General features: G+C 39.5%; 2 protein-coding genes, 1 long non-coding RNA gene and 1 pseudogene across 4 annotated transcripts; 1 reads left to right on the top strand and 3 right to left on the bottom strand.

Moving 5' to 3' along the window:
* Positions 1-277: 277 nt before the first annotated feature.
* Positions 278-16,220, bottom strand: LOC141766604 (E3 ubiquitin-protein ligase TRIM21-like). 2 transcript variants are annotated; one of them, XM_074633574.1, is made up of 2 exons: positions 15,754-16,220; positions 278-3,522 (listed from the first exon to the last, which is right to left on the bottom strand). In XM_074633574.1, the coding sequence occupies exon 2, from the start codon at positions 2,840-2,842 to the stop codon at positions 1,199-1,201; it is 1,644 nt and encodes a 547-aa protein (XP_074489675.1). In that variant the 5' UTR covers positions 2,843-3,522; positions 15,754-16,220; the 3' UTR covers positions 278-1,198. The 2 variants fall into 2 exon arrangements, with proteins under 2 accessions (XP_074489675.1, XP_074489676.1); XM_074633575.1 differs by lacking the exon at positions 15,754-16,220 and adding an exon at positions 4,023-4,143 and having other exon boundaries at positions 278-2,851.
* Positions 907-7,467, top strand: LOC141766610 (uncharacterized). The gene is made up of 2 exons (XR_012593658.1): positions 907-1,029; positions 7,425-7,467. It is a non-coding gene; the product is annotated as an uncharacterized LOC141766610 (long non-coding RNA).
* On the bottom strand, positions 8,179-9,949 carry LOC141766606 (E3 ubiquitin-protein ligase TRIM21-like). The gene has a single exon (XM_074633577.1). The coding sequence runs from the start codon at positions 9,947-9,949 to the stop codon at positions 8,306-8,308; it is 1,644 nt and encodes a 547-aa protein (XP_074489678.1). The 3' UTR covers positions 8,179-8,305.
* LOC141766609 (E3 ubiquitin-protein ligase TRIM21-like) lies at positions 12,823-16,385 on the bottom strand (annotated as a pseudogene).
* Between the last annotated feature and the right edge of the window lie 360 nt (positions 16,386-16,745).

Here is a 16,745-nt window from a genome sequence, read left to right as displayed (position 1 = left end):
TTATCACAAACATTCAACATCAACACATCTGGAGATACCTGGTTTTCACTGGAAAGGTAGGGGATGAAAAGCTGTAATCTGAAAAGTAACTAAAGCTGTCAGACAAATGTAGTGGAGTAAAAAGTACAATATTTACCTCTGAGATGTAGAGAAGTAAAGTAAAGTATGTAAAGAAGCATGAAGTGGAAATGCTCAAGTATTCTGAGGTACTTTTTCTTTCCTTAAGTTCGGTACTTGATTAAATGTTGACCAAAAAAAAGACAAATCCAGTGGAAACCTTATTTGTTTTTATTCTGTTGAGGATTTGTTCACTTTGTTCAGGTTATACAAACAGTCTGCAGAGAGGTGGACAATATGAAATGAAAATGCAACAGACAGTTGAGACAAAACTTTTTTTTTTCTCTGGTGTGTAAAACCACTGCAGCTGAATGTTTTATGATCAGATTTCATTGATTCATTTTGTACAAATATGAATCAAGAGTTAATCCTTAATTTACCCCTGAAAACGAACCAGACAGAGATCCCTTATGTGTACATTAATTTGAAATGGTAAAAACTATAACCCTTAAAACACCTTATTTTAAAACATAAGTGTCGTGACTTTCTCCAGTAATTTGTGCCAATATGCAACACTTATTAAATATATACAATAAGACAATAAAAAGTTCTTAATTTGGCACACAGACATTTAAGGATTCAGCAAGTGCTTCTTGTATGGAAAGTTGGGCCTCACTCACCAATATATTTAAGTTTTTTCATAAATTTGTTCTTAAAGGTCCTAAAAAAGTCTACGTTACATTCACGATGTGTTCTTAGGCCCGATCTACATGAATACAGATATTGTTTTAAAGCTTATTCCTTATCAAGGAATTATAAATTGTAAATATAAATTACTTAAAAAATACTTCTTAAGAACGGTTGGTGAATGAGGCTCATTGTTTTCTGATGATTTAACAGTTTTGCAGTAATGCAGTTATTAGAATAAATCAGACTACATTAGATAATATCAATCAGTGCTGTGAAATCTGTGTGTTGTAGTAGTAAATAGCCTCAGGGAAAAACATCTATAGAAAAAAAGAAAAACACTCATTGATCAGAAACTGATGAATTAACAATGTCAACACCCTAAATCACCAATAATATACATCCATTATATTAAATGATAGAGAATATTTCTGTAGAAAATCAAATGGTTGTTCTACTCAGTGTGATTGACAGGAGAGATGATCAGAGGGGCAGAGTTTTTACCTCCATAGTTAGAACTGGTACTAAAGAATGGGTAGAGTTTCTCAGTGAAGGAGCAGCCAGTAAAGGAGTAGATAAGAGCTGCAGCATCAACATCATAAAATGAGACCAGACCCTCCTCATAATCCACAAACACCCCCACCTTCTCAGGCTGAGACTTCAGAGAGAGACATACTCTAGGGTCAGCAAGAGCTTTGTACTCATTTTCATTCCTCAACCATATCGACCAGTAACCATTCTGAGGAGACGCTGTGATTTGTCCCTTCCTGTTGATCCACTCTCTGACCACTCCTAAATCCCACTGAGTCTTCCCTTTAACCTGAACCTCGTAGTAAAACCTTCCTGAAGAGAAACTCTGCTTTGCTAAGACACAAACACAATAATCAAATCTCTCTGGGTTGTCTGGGAGATTCTTCTTTACATCACCATGTTTAACTTGTTTTCCATCATCAGACAGGATGAGTTTGGGATTTGCTGTATCAGGATCAAGTGTCACATCGACTGCAGACTGCTGGACCCTCTTCAGCTCGGCTTCAAACAGCTTCTTCATCTGTTTGCTGAGCGTCTTCTCCAGCTGATTCACAGCTCTCACCACAATCCCCTCATATGAAGGTGGACGGATGCTGACTCTTGTACAATCCTTGGTGGGTGGAGCAGCGTTCAGGGACGTGAAGCTTTGGAGGAGGTGGAGGTGGTCTTCAGAGCGTGAGAGCTTCACCACCTCAGTGCTTCTCTTCTTCAGCTCAGAGATTTCCTGTTCCAGCTCTTTGATGAAGCCTTCAGCCTGTTTCTCTATCTTTCTCTGCTTCTCTTTGATCGTATCGATGAGCTCGGCCTGGCTTCTCTCAACAGACTCCTTCAGAGCGGTGAAGACCTGAACACCATCTGCTATCTCTCTGTCTGCATCTACCTTACTGAGCCCCACTGAGTGTTTCATCTCCTGAATCTTCAGTCCTCTCTTCTGGATCATCTGCTGAATTTCAGCCTCTGTCTTCCCCAGCTCGGCCTTCTTTCCTTCATATTCTTCTTTCAGAGGAACAACATCATGTGTCTTGTGGTCTAAAACAGTGCAGAGCATGCAGTCACACATCTGGTCGGTCTTACAGAACAGCTCCAGCAGTTTATCGTGCTTCATACACATCCTGCCTTCCAGGTTCTCCACAGGGTCGATCAGCTGATGTCTTTTTAGACCTGAAGTTGTCAGATGAGGCTCCAGGTGAGTCTCACAGTAGGAGACCAGACACACCAGGCAGGACTTCAGGGCCTTCAGTTTGGTTCCAGTGCAGACGTCACAGGGAACTTCTCCTGATTTGGCAGCTTGTTGCTCTGAGCTGCTGCTGCTGGCTTTCTGTTGAGCTGACTGTCTGAACTGAGCAGCCATCTCAGAGATGAAAGTGTTGACCTGCAGCTCAGGTCTTATGGAGAAAATCTTTTTACAGTTGGGACACTGAAACGGGACATTAATATCCCAGTGTTGAGTGATGCAGGTTTTACAGAAGTTGTGTCCACATGGTGTGCTGACTGGATCAGTGAACACATCCAGACAGATGGAGCACAGAAACTGATCTTCAGTCAGCAGACAGCTGGCAGCAGACATATCTCCACTCTGAGGACAAAAAACAAAACTGTAATTACATATCTTTTGTTTATTTTTTTTATAAAATCAAACACACACAGTAAGTTGGGCTGGTAGTTTTGGGTTTTTTTTCTAGATGAGGGAGGGGGGGACAGAGGGCCAAGGTTTAAGAGTCACGGTTTGCTTTTAAATGTAATGGTTGGAAAAGGTCAGCCTTTGCTTTTTATTTTCTCCAATGCCACCTACCTTTAGTGAGAATATAATAAAGTATGATTATTTAATGTGGAGGTAGGGTCATGGCTATTAGCTGCCTGTAAGTTATTCAAATAATAGTCAATATAATAATAACACTACAATAAACTGATCTGATGTCTTAAGCATTGCAGTGATCACATCCCAAGCCCTCTGGTTCTTGTTAATATCATAATTTAAATCTGTAAAATCATAACAAAATTCAATTTTAAACCAAAAAAAACACGATGTGATCCCTCCATTACTGCCACATAATACATAAAATAATATAATACTACTGCTACCCTGCTGCTTATATTGTTATCGAGTGAAAATGTGAAAAAATATTTTTTTAATATTGAACTTACTACATTTATTACAATTTACTGTAATATATTTATCCAGGAATTTACTTTATTATTTGTTTTATTGAAACATCTGAGAGAGCAGAGCAAAATAAAAATCTCCTTCTCTGTCTAAAGAGCGTTAGAGTCAGAGAGAGTCAGCTCGGACAAAGAGGAGGAAGAGGAGGATCGGAGAGAGAGGATGAAGATACAGAGAGCAGAGAATCAGACACATTCAATGTGCAGAAGTAGAGATGGAAGCTACTGCTCTGGACTGCAGGACATTATATATATAATATCATTTCTCTCCACAACCCCCACGGCCTCCGATGGACCTCAGTGAAACATGTGCCCTGAGGGGAACTTCCTGTCTGAGTAGAGCTGAGGTTTGGAGTTCAGACAGGAAACAGGTCTGTGATTTAGCTCAAACTAATGCTAGCTGTGACTGTATTCTGTCTAACCTTAACTAACCGGAGTTCAGTCACTGTGGTTTACCTCTGTTTAGTATTTCTGGCAACATTTACAGCTTGTTTTGATCTATTCTTTAAACAGATAAAAAACAGTCAGATTCTGGTTTGAACTATATTTAGTTAGTGCATTTAGTCTCTGTAGGTCAGTGTACTCACCAGTGTTTGGCAGAGATTCTGCTGTGTTGTTGATAAAAACCTGCTGGATTCAGTTGAATGTTTCTTTAGAGAGAAACAGAGAGACTCGTCTCGACTGCAGCTCTGCTGTCGCTCAGACAAACTTTCAATTTCATACCAGGAAATGTGACGCTGAAGCTCTTCTCTTCCAGTGTTGCTCCACCTCTCAGTGGCCCGTCGTCAACAGGGAGTGGTGGAGGAAGTATTCAGACCCTTTACTGGAGTAAAAGTACTAATACCACACTGTGGAAATACTCAACTGAAGTCCTGCATTCAAATCCCTCACTGAAGTAAAAGCATTTAAGTATTATCAGTCAAATGTACTTGAAGTACTTAAAGTTAAAGTATTGATTAAGCAGTAAAATGTTCCCTGTCAGTGTTTAACTATCATATCTGATGTTTCTGGATTAATATTACTGCTGCATTAATGTGTATGTTGCATTTTAAATCTTTTATATACTGTTGGGTAGTTTAATCTACAGCAATGCATCATGGTCTATAAGATCATCATATGTTTGTAACATCGCTGTCCTGTGAGAACCACGTATCTCTAAAAAGTCAGAAAAACAGCCTGTTTTCAGCTTTGTGACGATGTATTTTCCAGCTGATCCAAGAGGCTTTTCTAAAGAGTTTATTTAGCTTTAGAAAGATTTTCTCAACACATAAAGGAACACTTCCTCCTTCAGTTTATCACAAACATTCAACACATCTGGAGATACGTGGTTTTCACTGGACAGGAAAGGGATGAAAAACTGTAATCTGAAAAGTAACTAAAGCTGTCAGACAAAGTTAAAAGTACAGTATTTACCTCTGAGATGGAGTAGAGTATAAATATGAAGTAGTATGGAAATGCTCAAGAATTGAGGTACTTTTACTTTACTTAAGTTCAGTACTTGAGTAAATGTTGATAAAAAAAGACAAATACAGTGGAAACTTTCTTTGTTTTTATTCCGTTGAGGATTTGTTCACTTTGTTCAGGTTGTACAAACAGTCTGCAGAGAGGTGGACAATATGAAATGACAATGCAACAGACGGTTGAGACAAAACATTTATTTTTCTCTGGTGTGTAAAACCACTGCAGCTGAATGTTTAATGATCACATTTCATTGATTCATTTTGTACAAATATTAATCAAGAATTAATCCTTAATTTACCCCTGAAAACATACCAGACAGAGATCCCTTGTGTACATTAATTTGAAATGGTAAAAAATAAAACCCATAAAACCACTTATTTTGAAAAGACTCTTAATAAAAAATAATAATGGTTGCTTTACTTTACCCAGTAATTTGTGCCAATATGCAACACTTATTATATATACAATGATCAGAAAATAAAAAGTTATACTTTGGCACCCAGACATTTTCTTCCTCAGTTTTTCCTTAAATTTGTATCTTAAGAAATGTCCTGTCTAAATGTGTACAGATATTTTTAAAAACTGATATTTTCCCCTCCGTTTCAAAAAACGTAATCTGTCCACACGACCTTCGTTTTACAAAATATCTCCGTTCACACTCGAACGCAAAAAACGACTCCAAACGCTGGCCGTAATATTTACATGTCACCACAAGTGAGATCACAAGTTAAGGGTCAAGTAATTCTGTTACCACCCTTCTCTCTCTCTCTTTCCTTCGGCTTCATTACAGTCAATTGGATAACAGTTATTGTTGGTGGGGGGTCGCTGGGTTTCCTGTCATCACTCTGCTGTCATCAACTGTCTCTTTACATAAATCAATGAGGAAAGGGAGTCATTCAGGTTTATGTCCATCGCCCTTCTGAGTGCTCCAAACCTCGCCTTCAATCGCCCAAAAGCTCATTCAATCACCATTCAGCCTCCACATGTTTAATGTGTTTCTGCTTTGGCCTCCTGTGACTGGAACATGTTTCAAATGTAAAGTAGTAATTAGTCTGAGCAGTGCAAACAAACGTAATCGTTTCACAAATATTCCGTTTTACATGTCCACACAGATACAAAGAAACCAGAGTTTTTACAAATCTAAACCTAAGAAGACATTTTCATAAATATCCATTTTTGTGTCCCAAAACTCTGTTTGTGTGTGGACGAGAGGCCAAAACGTAGAGGACAATATCTGTTTTTAGGAATATCTGTGTACGTGTAGACAGGACCTTAAACTGCAGAATTGTTCGTACCTGTATTCTTATAATTATGAAACCCATTTCAATTTCAAAAACATACATATCTAAAACCATTGCAATATTATATAAAACTAAATATACAGTATGTTGAGTCAGAGCTCACTATATATAATGTATTTTTCTCCCAGAGTTCCATATATTACCTAATGTGTGGAGGTTTGTGGAAACACATACAAAACCAACACTAATCCAATGTTCACGCTACAGAAGAGAGCTGTAATAATTGTAAATCGATCTGATTATAACGAACCAACCAACGCGCTATTCATTAACTTACAAGCTTTAAAGGTTTGTGACATAGTTGATCTTAACACTGAAGAGATAATGTACAAAGCACAACATAATCTGCTTCCTGACTGTATTCAGAGGTTGTTAGAAATTAGAGAGCCGATGTGAAATGTTTCAAACTTTGTTTTAGTTTCTGTAAACCTAGTAGTGAAAGGGTAAAGGCCGACTAGGTCGGTATAATAAGCTTCATCTTTCACCTTTTCAGTTAGTAGTTTTGTTTTCCCTTAATTTAACGTCTTATTGTTATGTGTTTATTTTTATGTGCACTCTTTTTGTGAAAATTGTCAATAAGAACCTAAATAAATAATTACTATTACGACCACTACTACTACTACTACTTCTACTACGACTTCTCCTACTACTACTAAACACATCCGACAACGTTTTTTCAATAGTTCTGAAGTGGAGGTACTTCTGTAGGAATATAATATAGGTCATATTTAGTAGCATCAGGTCAGTCGTGGATATAAAATAACGGCAAAAATATGCATTTGATGCTATTATTTGTTCAGTGTTGAAGTGTTAGTTTAGGGTTTGCTGATTTTAAAAGACCATAATGCTTCGTAAAATAATGAAAATAATAATTAAAAATTATAAAAATTTTTATTGTAATTTGAAACCTGTTATGCAACTGTAAAATTGAAGAAAATGCAATAACCAACTATTTTGCACAGACATGTCATCGCTCAAATGTGCGTGAGCCTCCTTTTTGCTTAGATTCTGCTCGAGAACAAATCTAAATTAAGAAAAACATCAGTGAATGTCAGAAACTTAGTGAAAACTGCGTAAGAGGGTTTGAAGAAGACATTTCTTCTTTAGAACGGTTGGTGAATGAGGCTCATTGTTTTCTGATGATTTAAGAGTCTTGCAGTTATTAGAATAAATTCAACTTCATTAGATAATATCAATCAGTGCTGTAAAATCTGTGTGTTGTAGTAGTAAGTAGCAATGTGACACATCAGAGAAAAATATTTAAAGAAAATGTGGCAGGTGACACAGACCGGGAAAGGGGAGGGGCAACCATGAGGGAGGGTTGCCGATATAGGGCTACTTGCAGGAGTATCGTTGATTGTGGCATTGGTTCAGGCCGGTGGAGTGAGGCAGGTGCACACCTCATTCCGTGTGGCAGGCAGGGAATGAGAGAGCAGGAACAACGGACCTGTTTCCCCGCTGCTTTGAACGCGGCTGGTAGTCGGTAGGAAAGTAGATCGACGTACCAGAGCATCAGTCGGCCATTAGCTGCTCTTGCCGTGGAACTGTTTTTGTTTGCGTTTGTTTTGCTTTAGGGTTTATTTGCTGTCTAGTCCGCCCTGGCAAGTGAGCCAGCAGCGGGCAAAAAGATATGGGTATTACACTTGGGGCAGACTAGTTTCTTTTCTTTATTTTTGTTGTTTTTTTTGTTTGTTTTGGTCGTCAATCTGCCTGCTTCCCCAGTGTATAACCTCACTCAGGCAAATCATTTGCAGTGAAATCAATCACGTGTGACTTATAAATGTGTGAATTCACTTAGCGTAAAATATATACCAGTGTGTAATTCAGCCCTGCCCTGTTAGTGTAGCTGGGGTTTTAACAGTGAGTATGTTACAGTGGGATATGAATTGTAAAGTTATATTTCCGTAATTAAAACTTCTACTCTTTTAAGATACTCCCTGAGTGTCATTCCTTAGCCAGCACTTGTGGTGGGTGTTACAAAAAAAAGCAAAAAAACTCATTGATCAGAATCTGATGAATTAACAATGTATACACCCTAAATCACCAATAATATACTTTCATTTTATTAAATGATAGAGAATATTTCTGTAGAAAATCAAATGGTTGTTCTACTCAGTGTGATTGACAGGAGAGATGATCAGAGGGGCAGAGTTTTTACCACCAACATTAGGACAGGGATTAAAGTATGGGTAGAGTTTCTCAGTGAAGCAGCAGCCAGTAAAGGAGTAGATAAGAGCTGCAGCATCAACATTATAAAAGGAGACCAGACCCTCCTCATAATCCACAAACACCCCCACCTTCTCAGGCTGAGACTTCAGAGAGAGATAGACTGAAGGGTCAGCAAGAGCTTTGTACTCATTTTCATTCCTCAACCATATCAACCAGTAACCATTCTGAGGAGTCGGTGTGATTTGTCTCTTCCTGTTGATCGACTCTCTGGCCACTCCTAAAGTCCACTTAGTCTTCCCTTTAACCTGAACCTCGTAGTAAAACCTTCCTGAAGAGAAACTCTGCTTTGCTAAGACACAAGCACCAGTATCAAATCTGTCTGGGTTGTCTGGGAGATTCTTCTTTACATCACTATCATGTACTTGTTTTCCATCATCAGACATGATGAGTTCAGGATGTGCTGTATCAGGATCAAGTGTCACATCTACTGCAGACTGCTGGACCCTCTTCAGCTCGGCTTCAAACAGCTTCTTCATCAGTTTGCTGAGCGTCTCCTCCAGCTGATTCACAGCTCTCACCACAGTCCCCTCATATGAAGGTGGACGTACGCTGACTTCTGTCCAGTCCTTGGTGGGTGGAGCAGCGGTCAGGGACGTGAAGCTTTGGAGGAGGTGGAGGTGGTCTTCAGAGCGTGAGAGCTGCACCACCTCAGTGCTTCTCTTCTTCAGCTCAGAGATTTCCTGTTCCAGCTCTTTGATGAAGCCTTCAGCCTGCTTCTCTATCTTTCTCTGCTTCTCTTTGATCGTGTCGATGAGCTCGGCCTGGCTTCTCTCAACAGACTCCTTCAGAGCGGTGAAGACCTGAACACCATCTGCTATCTCTCTGTCTGCATCTTCCTTACTGAGCCCCACTGAGTGTTTCATCTCCTGAATCTTCAGTCGTCTCTTCTGGATCATCTGCTGAATTTCAGCCTCTGTCTTCCCCAGCTCGGCCTTCTTTCCTTCATATTCTTCTTTCAGAGGAACAACATCATGTGTCTTGTGGTCTAAAACAGTGCAGAGCATGCAGACACAGATCTGGTCGATCTTACAGAACAGCTCCATCAGTTTATCGTGCTTCGTACACATCCTGCCTTCCAGGTTCTCCACAGGGTCAATCAGCTGATGTCTTTTCAGGCCTGACCTTGTCAGATGAGGCTCCAGGTGAGTCTCACAGTAGGAGTCCAGACACACCACGCAGGACTTCAGGGCCTTCAGTTTGGTTCCAGTGCAGACGTCACAGGGAACTTCTCCTGGTTTGGCAGCTTGTTGCTCTGAGCTGCTGCTGCTGGCTTTCTGTTGAGCTGACTGTCTAAACTGAGCAGCCATCTCAGAGATGAAAGTATTGACCCGCAGCTCAGGTCTGGTGTAGAAAAGCTCTTTACAGTTGGGACACTGAAACGGGACCTTAATATCCCAGTGTTGAGTGATGCAGGTTTTACAGAAGTTGTGTCCACATGGTGTGCTGACTGGATCGGTGAACACATCCAGACAGATGGAGCACAGAAGCTGATCTTCAGTCAGCAAACGGCTGGCAGCAGACATATCTACACTCTGAGGACAAAAAACATTACATATAAATAAATAAATAAAAACTATGATTAATGGAATATAAGGAGGGTCATCCTGAATTTTGCGAGTGTAGGAGAGCTCAGATGAGCAGTTCAGTGGTATTTCTATGAGATCATCAAGCTCAGAAGATAAGTGATAACATGTACTGTAGATCTTCATTATAAAATGTTACTTCACAACAGAGTGCCATGGTTTGAGACTCTTTCCCAAAGATCAGACTGAGTTTGTTGCATTGGTGGATTATTGAGATTATCAAGTGGAGGTGGATCAGTCTGCTTTTTTTTCTCTGTGGTTTTACATAATTTCTGAAGGCTGCCTCTGGCTGATCGCTGCCTGCTGCTAGTCACTTATACGACTGTAAAATTTGGTAATTAGTTGCTTGTTAGATATTCAAATAATAGTAAAAATAATAACAAAACACTTATAAACTAATCTGGTGTTTTAAAGCCCTGACGCACAAAGCCGACAGTCGGCCGTCGGACAGTTTGGGGACATCGGTGAGCGTCCGTCGGCCTAGTTTTTGCGGTGTGTCCTGCACCGTCGGCTCTAGTCTGCCCGTGTTGGAGGTTTTTCTGCCGATTCAGCATGTTGAATCAGCAGCGGCATCCAGAAATCACTCTGGTTGTGTGTTCAGCATAAACTAGTCAGTGCACGAGAAGAGAAACGGAAGGGAGGAAAGCAATCCAAAGAGTAAAGTCAAGAGGAAAAACACAGAAGGATCTTCTCATTTTTCATCTTCATCTCATCTGATCATTCCAACACACGGATATTTTCACAGCGACATGGCCATCTGGAGTGAAGCTGAGTGGTGACGGAGAGTGGTGTGAAAATGGTCGGTAAAAGCTGCTTTGTTTCATGTACGTATCATAACAAAGGCTTTGATATCCACCTTCCTTGGTCTTCTGGTTTCCCTTTTTGAATGATGAATACAGACTACCGCCGCCTGCTGGTGTGGAGAGTTATTTCATCTCATCCAGGCACAAAATGTATGTGGTAGTTGGCCGTCGGCTGTAGTCTTTGAGGTGTGTTCGAGAATAACTTGTCGGCCGAAACATAGGCGACGTGAGGCGACGCAAAAGGCGGCCTTGGTCGCCGCTAGTTCTCTGTCGGGTTGGTGTGTCTGTGGCTTAAAGCATTGAAGTGCTAACATCCAGAGTCCTCTGCTTTTTAATATCATAATTTAAATCTGTAAAATCATAATAGAATTCAATTTTAGATCCAGAAAAACAATAATAATCCCTGCCTTACTTGTTTTGGCGTGTTTGCCTTTATTGGACAGATGAAACTGCAGAAACAGTGAGGTAGAGAAAAAAGGGTTTAAAGTTCAAGGCTACTTACCAAAGTGTTTAACAGTTAAGTTGTAAAGCGTTGATTTTATGCCTTTATAGACAATAAAAGAAGCTCTACTCTGTACTTTGGACAATCCAAAGATCATCTAAGATTTGGCTACTTCTTCATATATGTATGTAGTCAAATAATTATCATTAAAATATTGGAGCATCAAAGTTGATTTTTCAATAAAAAGAAATGGGTTGGAAAGAAATTGTAAATTAGCTGAAGCTAATGCTAGCTGTGACTGTATTCTATCGAACCTAAACTCGCTGGAGTTCAGTCACTGTGGTTTGGTTTTTAGCTCTGTTTTGTATTTCTGGCTGAATTTACAAATTTGTTCATCTAAAATTACACATTTCTATGGTAGAATATTCTCTATATGATAAAACAGATGTAAAACAGTCAGATTCTGGTTTGAACTATATTTAGTTAGTGCATTTAGTCTCTGTAGGTCAGTGTACTCACCAGAGTTTGGCAGAGATTCTGCTGTGTTGTTGATAAAAAGCTGCTGGATTCAGTTGAATGTTTCTTTAGAGAGAAATGGAGAGACTCGTCTCGACTGCAGCTCTGCTATCGCTCAGACAAACGTTCACTTTCATACCAGGAAATGTGACGCTGAAACTCTCCTCTTCCAGTGTTGCTCCACCTCTCAGTGGCCCGTCGCCAACAGGGAGTGGTGGAGGAAGTATTCAGACCCTTTACTGGAGTAAAAGTACTAATACCACACTGTGAAGATACTCCACTAAAGTCATGCATTCAAAACCCTTACTGAAGTAAAAGCATTTAAGTATTATCAGTCAAATGTACTTGAAGTACTTAAAGTAAGAGTATTGATTAAGCAGTAAAATGTTCCCTGTCAGTGTTTAACTATCATATATGATGTTTCTGGATTAATATTACTGCTGCATTAATGTGTATGTTGCATTTTAAATCCTTTATATACTGTTGGGTAGTTTAATCTACAGCAATGCATCATGGTCTATAAGATCATATGTTTGTAACATCGCCGTCCTGTGAGAACCACGTATCTCTAAAAAGTCAGAAAAACAGCCTGTTTTCAGCTTTGTGACGATGTATTTTCCAGTTGATCCAAGAGGCTTTTCTAAAGAGTTTATTTAGCTTTAGAAAGATTTTCTCAACACATAAAGGAACACTTCCTCCTTCAGTTTATCACAAACATTCAACACATCTGGAGATACGTGGTTTTCACTGGACAGGAAAGGGATGAAAAACTGTAATCTGAAAAGTAACTAAAGCTGTCAGACAAAGTTAAAAGTACAGTATTTACCTCTGAGATGGAGTAGAGTATAAATATGAAGTAGTATGGAAATGCTCAAGAATTGAGGTACTTTTACTTTACTTAAGTTCAGTACTTGAGTAAATGTTGATAAAAAAAGACAAATCCAGTGGAAACCTTCTTTGTTTTTATTCCGTTGAGGATTTGTTCACTTTGATCAGGTTATACAAACAGTCTGCAGAGAGGTGGACAATATGAAATGAAAATGCAACAGACGGTTGAGACAAAACATTTATTTTTCTCTGGTGTGTAAAACCACTGCAGCTGAATGTTTTATGATCACATTTCATTGATTAATTTTGTAAATATATGAATCAAGCGTTAATCCTTAATTTACCCCTGAAAACGAACCAGACAGAGATCCCTTATGTGTACATTAATTTGAAATGGTAAAAACTAAAACCCTTAAAACACCTTATTTGAAAAAATACTCTCAATAAAAAATAATAAGGTGTCGTGACTTTCCCCAGTAATTTGTGCCAATATGCAACACTTATTATATATATATATACAGTGATCACACAAATAAAAAGTTCTTAATTTGGCACTCAGACATTTAAGGATTGAGCAAATGCTTCTTCCATATGAGAAAAGTTGGGCCTCACTCACCAATATCTTTACGTTTTTTCATATATTTGTTCTTAAAGGTCCTAAAAAGTCTACGTTAGATTCATGACGTGTTCTTAGGCCCGATCTACATGAATACAGATATTGTTTTAAAGCTTATTCCTTATCAAGGAATTATAAATTGTAAATATAAATTACTTAAAAGATTCTTCTTAAGAACGGTTGGTGAATGAGGCTCATTGTTTTCTGATGATTTAACAGTTTTGCAGTAATGCAGTTATTAGAATAAATCAAACTACATTAGATAATATCAATCAGTGCTGTAAAATTGGTGTGTTGTAGTAGTAAATAGCCTCAGGGAAAAACATTATAGAAAAAAAGCAAAAAACTCATTGATCAGAATCTGATGACTCAAAAATGTATACACCCTAAATCTCCAATAATATACATTCATTACATTAAATGATAGAAAATATTTCTGTAGAAAATCAAATGGTTGTTCTACTCAGTGTGATTGACAGGAGAGATGATCAGAGGGGCAGAGTTTTTACCACCATAGTTAGAACCGGGACTAAAGTATGGGTAGAGTTTCTCAGTGAAGCAGCAGCCAGTAAAGGAGTAGATAAGAGCTGCAGCATCAACATCATAAAAGGAGAACAGACCCTTCTCATAATCCACAAACACCCCCACCTTCTCAGGCTGAGACTTCAGAGAGAGACATACTCTAGGGTCAGCAAAAGCGTAGTACTCATTTTCATTCCTCAACCCTATCGTCCAGCAACCATTCTGAGGAGACAGGGTGATTTCTCCCTTCCTGTTGATTAACTCTCTGGCCACTCCTAAATCCCAGCGAGTCTTCCCTTTAACCTGAACCTCGTAGTAAAACATTCCTGAAGAGAAACTCTGCTTTGCTAAGACATTAACCCAACGATCAAATCACTCTGGGTTGTCTGGGAGATTCTTCTTTACATCACCATGTTTAACTTGTTTTCCATCATCAGACAGGATGAGGTTGGGCTGTGCTGTATCAGGATCAAGTGTCACTTCCACTGCAGACTGCTGGACCCTCTTCAGCTCGGCCTCAAACAGCTTCTTCATCTGTTTACTGAACGTCTCCTCCAGCTGATTCACAGCTTTCACCACAATCCCCTCATATGAAGGTGGACGGACGCTGACTTCTGTCCAGTCCTTGGTGGGTGGAGCAGCATTCAGGGCCGTGAAGCTTTGGAGGAGGTGGAGGTGGTCTTCAGAGCGTGAGAGCTGCACCACCTCAGTGCTTCTCTTCTTCAGCTCAGAGATTTCCTGTTCCAGCTCTTTGATGAAGCCTTCAGCCTGTTTCTCTGTCTTTCTCTGCTTCTCTTGGATCGTGTCGATGAGCTCGGCCTGGCTTCTCTCAACAGACTCCTTCAGAGCGGTGAAGACCTGAACACCATCTGCTATTTCTCTGTCTGCATCTTCCTTACTGAGCCCCACTGAGTGTTTCATCTCCTGAATCTTCAGTTGTCTCTTCTGGATCATCTGCTGAATTTCAGCCTCTGTCTTCCCCAGCTCGGCCTTTTTTCCTTCATATTCTTCTTTCAGAGGAACAACATCATGTGTCTTGTGGTCTAAAACAGTGCAGAGCATGCAAACACACATCTGGTCGGTCTTACAGAACAGCTCCAGCAGTTTATCGTGATTCGTACACATCCTGCCTTCCAGGTTCTCCACAGGGTCGTTCAGCTGATGTCTTTTCAGGCCTGGCCTTGTCAGATGAGGCTCCAGGTGAGTCTCACAGTAGGAGACCAGACACACCAGGCAGGACTTCAGGGCCTTCAGTTTGGTTCCAGTGCAGACGTCACAGGGAACTTCTCCTGGTTTGGCAGCTTGTTGCTCTGAGCTGCTGCTGCTGGCTTTCTGTTGAGCCGACTGTCTGAACTGAGCAGCCATCTCAGAGATGAAAGTATTGACCTGCAGCTCAGGTTTAGTGTTGAAAACCTCTTTACAGTTGGGACACTGAAACAGGACATTAACATCCCAGTGTTGAGTGATGCAGGTTTTACAGAAGTTGTGTCCACATGGTGTGCTGACTGGATCAGTGAACACTTTCAGACAGATGGAGCACAGAAACTGATCTTCAGTTAGCAGACAGCTGGCAGCAGACATATCTACACTCTGAGGACAAAAAACAAAACTGTAATTACATATCTTTCGATTATTTGTTTAATAAAAAAAAACACACATATTAAATTGGCTGGTAGTTTAATAATAAAACTACAATAAACTGATCTGATGTCTTAAGCATTGCAGTGATCACATCCCAAGCCCTCTGGTTTTGTAAATATCATAATTTAAATCTGTAAAATAATAATAGAATTAAATTTTAAACCACAAAAAACAAAGTGTGATCCCTCCAATACTGCCACATAACGCATTAAATAATATAGTACTACTGCTACCCTGCTGCTTATATTGTTATTGAGTCAAAATAAAAACAAAATTAATAAATCTATTACAATTTACTCTGACATATTTATTCAGAAATTTATTTTATTAATTGTTTTATTGAAGCGTCTGAGGGACAGAGCAAAATAAAAATCACCTCTGTCTAAAGAGCGTTAGAGTCAGAGAGTCAGCTTGGACAAAGAGGAGGAAGAGGAGGATCAGAGAGAGAGGATGAAGATACAGAGAGCAGAGAATCAGACACATTCAATGTGCAGAAGAAAAGATGGAAGCTACTGCTCTGGACTGCAGGACATTATATATATAATATAATTTCTCTCCACAACCCCCACGGCCACCGATGGACCTCAGTGAAACATTTGCCCTGAGGGGAACTTCCTGTCTGAGTAGAGCTGAGGTTTGGAGTTCAGACAGGAAACAGGTCTGTGAATTAGCTCAAACTAATGCTAGCTGTGACTGTATTCTGTCTAACCTTAACTAGCCGGAGTTCAGTCACTGTGGTTTACCTCTGTTTAGTATTTCTGGCAACATTTACAGGTTGTTTTGATCTATTCTTTAAACAGTTGTAAAACAGTCAGATTCTGGTTTGAACTATATTTAGTTAGTGCATTTAGTCTCTGTAGGTCAGTGTACTCACCAGTGTTTGGCAGAGATTCTGCTGTGTTGTTGATAAAAAGCTGCTGGATTCAGTTGAATGTTTCTTTAGAGAGAAACAGAGAGACTCGTCTCGACTGCAGCTCTGCTGTCGCTCAGACAAACTTTCACTTTCATACCAGGAAATGTGACGCTGAAGCTCTCCTCTTTCAGTGTTGCTCCACCTCTCGGTGGCCCGTCGCCAACAGGGAGTGGTGGAGGAAGTATTCAGACCCTTTACTGAAGTAAAAGTACTAATACCACACTGTGAAAATACTCTACTAAAGTCCTGCATTCAAAACCCTTACTGAAGTAAAAGCATTTAAGTATTATCAGTCAAATGTACTTGAAGTACTTAAAGTAAAAGTATTGATTAAGCAGTAAAATGTTCCCTGTCAGTGTTTTACTATTATATCTGATGTTTCTGGATTAATATTACTGCTGTATTAATCTGTATGTTGCATTTCACCTCCTTTATATACTGTTGTGTAGTTTAAT

This window comes from Sebastes fasciatus, chromosome 4, assembly GCF_043250625.1.
Source record: "Sebastes fasciatus isolate fSebFas1 chromosome 4, fSebFas1.pri, whole genome shotgun sequence".
Taxonomy (NCBI): domain Eukaryota; kingdom Metazoa; phylum Chordata; class Actinopteri; order Perciformes; family Sebastidae; genus Sebastes; species Sebastes fasciatus.
Note: the sequence above shows the minus strand (reverse complement) of the source record. Positions and strands in the feature narration are given on the sequence as shown.